The 5294-nt window shown below is 42.1% G+C and overlaps 1 protein-coding gene across 2 annotated transcripts; it reads left to right on the top strand.

Annotated features, from left to right (window-relative positions):
* The first annotated feature begins 1770 nt into the window (after positions 1-1770).
* LOC123040087 (uncharacterized) lies at positions 1771-3098 on the top strand. 2 transcript variants are annotated; one of them, XM_044463027.1, is made up of 3 exons: positions 1771-1974; positions 2594-2724; positions 2887-3098. In XM_044463027.1, exons 1-3 carry the CDS (start codon positions 1843-1845, stop codon positions 3014-3016), a joined length of 393 nt encoding a protein of 130 aa, XP_044318962.1. In that variant the 5' UTR covers positions 1771-1842; the 3' UTR covers positions 3017-3098. The 2 variants fall into 2 exon arrangements, with proteins under 2 accessions (XP_044318962.1, XP_044318961.1); XM_044463026.1 differs by having other exon boundaries at positions 2591-2724.
* Positions 3099-5294: the final 2196 nt, after the last annotated feature.

Raw genomic sequence — 5294 nt, 5'->3', positions numbered from 1 at the left:
ACATTATTTTATGTCGGGGAACCGCCAATGATTTATTTAGCAGGAAAGATATTAGGAACTCTTAGTCGTTTTCATTGACCGGAAAAGCATGATACGCAAAATAATTTTATCTCTCAATTTAAGCTTTGAGCTCTGGCACCTCTAGAAATCTCTGCTTCCCTCTGCGAATAGCCTATCTATTTATTTTATTTGAGTCTCCGTCTTCTCTTATAAAGCACCAACTACGGAACACTATTATCATACTTGAGCATTGGATGCAGATAATATTTGAGTGTGTTTCATGAATGGATCAATGATTGAGAATAATGGGCTATGGATAACTTTCTTTAGCGTTGATATTTTGAAAGACATGGTTTCTTGTTGATATGCTTGAGTATTAAAGTCTTCATGTCAAAATATAGACTATTGTTTTGAATCATCTAGAAGTCCATATGTCCGTGCTACAAAGAAAAGAATATATGATGAACATGTTAGGAAACATTCACATCAAGAATTCTTTATCATTTACCAACAAGCATCCTGATCTGAATCACCCATAAGAATGACCTCACTCTTAGAGAAATTAATTTTTAGACTAGAGAGAGCCTAAAAAAAGAGCAAGAGAAACTTTAGATTAGTAAGACACATGTCATTGTTCTCAACCAAAATAATCATGTCATCTGCATACCGGAGATGAGAGATACTAGAGGGAATCAAGTCCGAGATAACATGAGAAATATGACCAATAGCCGCAACGCGGTTTAAAATGTAGCAGAATGCATCAGCCACAAAATTGAATAGTAGGGGAGGAATTGGATCACCCTGTCTAAGGCCATGACCATTTTAAAAGTATGGGCCAACAATCCCATTAAGCGAAACCATGGTGTAGCCCCCACACACCAGCTGCATGAGCCGGTGCACATAGGCCCCATCAAAGCCCTTGGCAAGTAGAATCTCACGTAAAAGAGACTAGTTGACCTAATCATACGCTTTTTAAAATCTAACATAAGAATATTGAAGTTGGTGCCCTTAGTTCTGAGATCATGCAATATTTCATGATGACTGAAAACCCCATCAAGAATGAACCTCCCCTTTGTGAAAGCAGTCTACTGCAAGCCAATCACCCTACGGGCCACCTGAGGGAGACGCGAAGCAAAGCCCTCAGAGGGAAATTTAGCAATAATGTTAATAAGCACAATAGGTCTGAATTGACGGATCGAGCCAGCCCCGTTGACCTTGGGGATCAGCGAGATGATCGTATAATTTAGCCTAGAAGTATCCACCATGCACATCTGAAACATTATTTTTTATACAGGTTAAAAATATATTAAATACATGATTAATATTTTTTCAAACACATATGTTTTGATGCACACTTTTTGTATTCGTCGTATACATTAGGAACATTTCTTATACATGTTTACATTTTCCAAATACATGGTCCATTTTTTTCTAAATACATTTGTAGTGTCTATATTTTCATACACATTGTATAATATTTGTATACTTTTTCACATAATATGATAGGAATAATTTTTCTATACATATGTAACATTTTCGTAAAATTTATGTAAAGTCTTTTTATAAGCGAGACATAGGCACGCTTGCGTGAAGCGTTGTATAGAACCTCCCAATTTTCTCCCTTGTGTTGTAATCCGGATCAAGTTGGGCTGGGCCTGGCCCACCCCTACAAGTTTAGTCGATGTCCGAAGAGGAGGATCGGGGGAGAAAGGGGAAGGGGAGTCGGAGAACGATCTGGCCCGCCCACTCGTGTTATATATATGGCTGGTCTGGTAAGGGAAACCGTCGAGCCAAACAAACCCTAGATAGCCGCTGCCTGCTCTCGTGATCACGTACAACCTGATGGCGCTGCGGTCTCTTCTCAGAAAGATGCCGGCCCTTGGTAGCAGGTCGCTGCCGATGGCCCCCTCTAAGCTGCCCGTGCACGCGCTCTCCCCGGCAGCAGGTTCTCGCCTCTTCCACCATGGTGCTACGGTAAGAAGCTTTGGTCGATTTGCTGCTGTTCCCCGGTCGAGCAAGTTTGCTATTTTCTTTTCTCGTTCATCTAATCTAATCGGAGGATTAAATTACTGCCCTATATGTTTAGGACATGTTTAGATGTGGGAATTATATTATTTTTGTCCAACGGAGTATTGCAAAAATTGTGTTCTTCAAATTTGACTGTCTGGTTGGTTTTGTTACAAACCAAGTTAGATCTGGCCCTATGGTGCGGTTTTGTTATTTGTTTTCTCATTCATCTGATTTATAACTTTTTGGAAAAATCAATCACCGTCGGAGTTATTTTGGGGCACCTCGTGCTTTGGTGTGATTTCTTGCAAACCAAGATAATTTTCTTTTCCTGTTCATTTGATTTAGATCATGCCAGAGAAATCAATCATGGTTCTATTTTTTATTACGTGGATGATTGGATGCGGGTTTTTTCGGCATCCCATGGTTGAGAAAAAAAATCAATAGAGATTTCTTATTCAGATTTCACATAGACCAAATCTCGATCATCTTGAGCGTAGTGGGCATGATTTTTTCACTTCATTGCAACATATTTGTGATGTTCGAGCCTTTCTAATGTTTGCACATGCCCTTAATATTGTAGCAGGGACACATCATGTATTCTGGAGAGTCATTGGCCCGATTGCGGGAGAATACAAAGCTCGAGAAAGCTAGGCTAGAAAAGGACATGATGGAATTAAACAAAAGAATGGAGGATTGGCATAAAATCAATAATAGGTAAATGGCATTATCCTCGCGTGTGATGTATGTTTATTTTTCCATGAATCAAAGATAATCTTGCGTATTATACAGAACATAACAATACCTAAAAAGGCTAAAAGAAAACAATAATATTTATTATTTTGTACACCGTAACATAATTACTTTTTTTATGTGCAGCCATGATTGGCGTCAGGATGAAGACTACATAAATTTCCGCAAGAAACTTCGTAGAATAGAGGTGGCGTGCAATGTTGTTCTTTTGATAACCGTGCCTGGAACTGCTGCAATGCTGTATAATTTATTTTAGTGGTTTTATTATGTTAGGGTTTTATTTGTGATGTGGTTGTAAGTTATTCAGGATTGAGTTATTAATACTTGTTACCTGAGTTTGACTAAACGGACGAATGTGTGGTAAGCACTTATGAACTGAAAATGCAGCTGACTTGCGGTAGTCTTAATTCCCATTACTGATGTCTACAACGTTTACTTTCAAATTGTACAAAGGTTGCTTTTATTTCTTGAAAATATATGATTTCGGTCATCTGAATCAATTCCTTGCAACGGGATTTTGAGATTGCATATGAAGTTTGTTTTCCAACTGCGATCCAATGTGATCAACGTGCTCCTGCGGCCACAACTGCTCGCCGCTTGAATGCCATAACCGTGGAAAATTGTTCACTCATGGCCGCCCTCAACTAGACGCTTGCTCTACTTAACTGGATGGCTTGGCGGTGATCACTAAGCTTGGCCTGGGCGGACGGTTTGGGGGTGGCTTGGATGGTGCCGTTGCTGCTAGCTATGAAATTTGCTAAAAAAAATCACCCTTTGTGGTGAAATCTTACAGCCTAAACCAGAGAGCTTGGACAAGAGAAGGCAGGAGAAACGTATACACGCCAAGTGTTTGTCGAGAGATATCTCATCCAGATTGCATGTTGTTGTTTTTTTGAGATCCAGATTGCATGTTTGGACACACACACACACGTCTTGTTGTGACTCGGTCCAGGGTGGAGACGTACCATGGCGCCGCGTCGATCTGCAACACCGGTCGGGCTTCGCTGGTTGTTGAAGCGAGGGCAGATGCTCGACCAAATGCCGGAATGGAGGGTGCTGGCTGTGTTTGATCAATGGCACGGCAGCGAGACGTGGTGGTGGTCCCTCAGTGACGATTGCGTGGTTGCTGTGCAGGAGTGCGCGGGTCAGTGGAGGTGCTGGTTGGCGTCGGTCGACCATGTGGGAGTTGTGGTGTTGTTTATCCGGGCAAAAGCTTGGCCGGTGCTTGCCGGTCGACAGCGGCGGTGCCCGTGACTGTAGCTTTCTTTTTTGAAGGCGCTATTATGGTGATTTGTGCATCCTCATTTCTCTGGTCAAGAGATGGGGGCGTCGTCTCCAACATCGTTTTCCCTCTTTGGCGCGCCATCCTGGACGTCTTCACTACTAGGGAAAACCCTAGTAGTAGCACGGGTGCCAGCACTACTACTAGGGCGCTACAACTAACTATTAGCAGTAGTGCTGGTAAAGCCCCTGCTACTGCTAACTCACTTAGCAGTAGCAGCGCGTCCTAACCCCGTGCTACTACTATTCTTTCGTATTCTATTTCTCTTTTGTTTTATATTGTATGTATACAACATTATACAAGTTTTCATATTGTAGTAATTTAGAGATTGTTATATCATTATGATCATGATGAGTTGGATCATCCTACTAATCTAACTTGATCACTTTGGATCAATCCACTTGAATCTAATTCACGTTCCTTTCACCCAATGATATAATAACTCATCATCATCATAATAACAAGTCATCATTATCATCATAATAATAACAACTCATCATCGTCATCATCTATGAGTCATATAACAACTCATCATTCTAACACTTTCTAGCACATAACTCATCATCATAATAACAACTCATCGTCATCATCATAGTCATAATCAACACTAGCTAATTGTTCTTACTACCTAGGACCTACTCCTCTCTCTTAGGTAAAATAGCATAAAACAGGTAAATCGGTCCATCTCAAAAATGGAGAATGGAGATCCACCTGTCGCAAACTTGTGGCTTGCGCACATTCATGTTGTCTCCAATTTGTTGCCTGGGCGCTTTCATTACTTTGATCCATTCTTTGATCACTAGTGCAGAACCGGGCTATAGCACCGATTCGTAAGGCCCTTTAGTGCCAGTTCTGTAACCGGCACTAAAGGGTGGGGACTAAAGGTCCCCCCCTTTAGTATCGATTCTACACGAACCGCTGCTAAAGGGCCACCACGTGGCACGAGCCAGTGCCGGGGGAGGGGAGCCCTTTAGTACCGGTTGGGTAACACCAACCGGTACTAAAGGATTTTTTTGAATTTTTTTAATAAAGAAAAAACAGCCCACCTACTGGGCTGGCGCGGCCTGCAGACGACTAGAAACCCAACCTCTAGTTGGGCTAGGATGCAGGCCCGTACGGCCCAGTAGGACCCGCAGGGCAGAAGACTTGCAATAGGCCCACAAAGGCCTGCTTAGAGAGGAGCTCGACACGGTAGCCACGGCAGGGCTTATAAACTGGTGCGAGCTCCTCTCAACTAGCGAGGTGGGACTAA

Source organism: Triticum aestivum, chromosome 2B (assembly GCF_018294505.1).
Source record: "Triticum aestivum cultivar Chinese Spring chromosome 2B, IWGSC CS RefSeq v2.1, whole genome shotgun sequence".
NCBI classification, from domain to species: Eukaryota; Viridiplantae; Streptophyta; class Magnoliopsida; order Poales; family Poaceae; genus Triticum; species Triticum aestivum.
The sequence above is the reverse complement of the archived record's forward strand: the minus strand, read 5'-3'. Positions and strand labels throughout refer to the sequence as shown.

What these genes read in the sequence shown, in the direction of transcription:
- LOC123040087 (XM_044463026.1), top strand. Translation starts at nt 1,843, where the DNA reads ATGGCGCTGCGGTCTCTTCTCAGAAAGATGCCGGCCCTTGGTAGCAGG. An exon ending in TCTTCCACCATGGTGCTACG is followed by an intron (nt 1,975 to 2,590) that starts GTAAGAAGCTTT and finishes TTAATATTGTAG; the next exon opens with CAGGGACACATCATGTATTC. An exon ending in TGGCATAAAATCAATAATAG is followed by an intron (nt 2,725 to 2,886) that starts GTAAATGGCATT and finishes TTTTATGTGCAG; the next exon opens with CCATGATTGGCGTCAGGATG.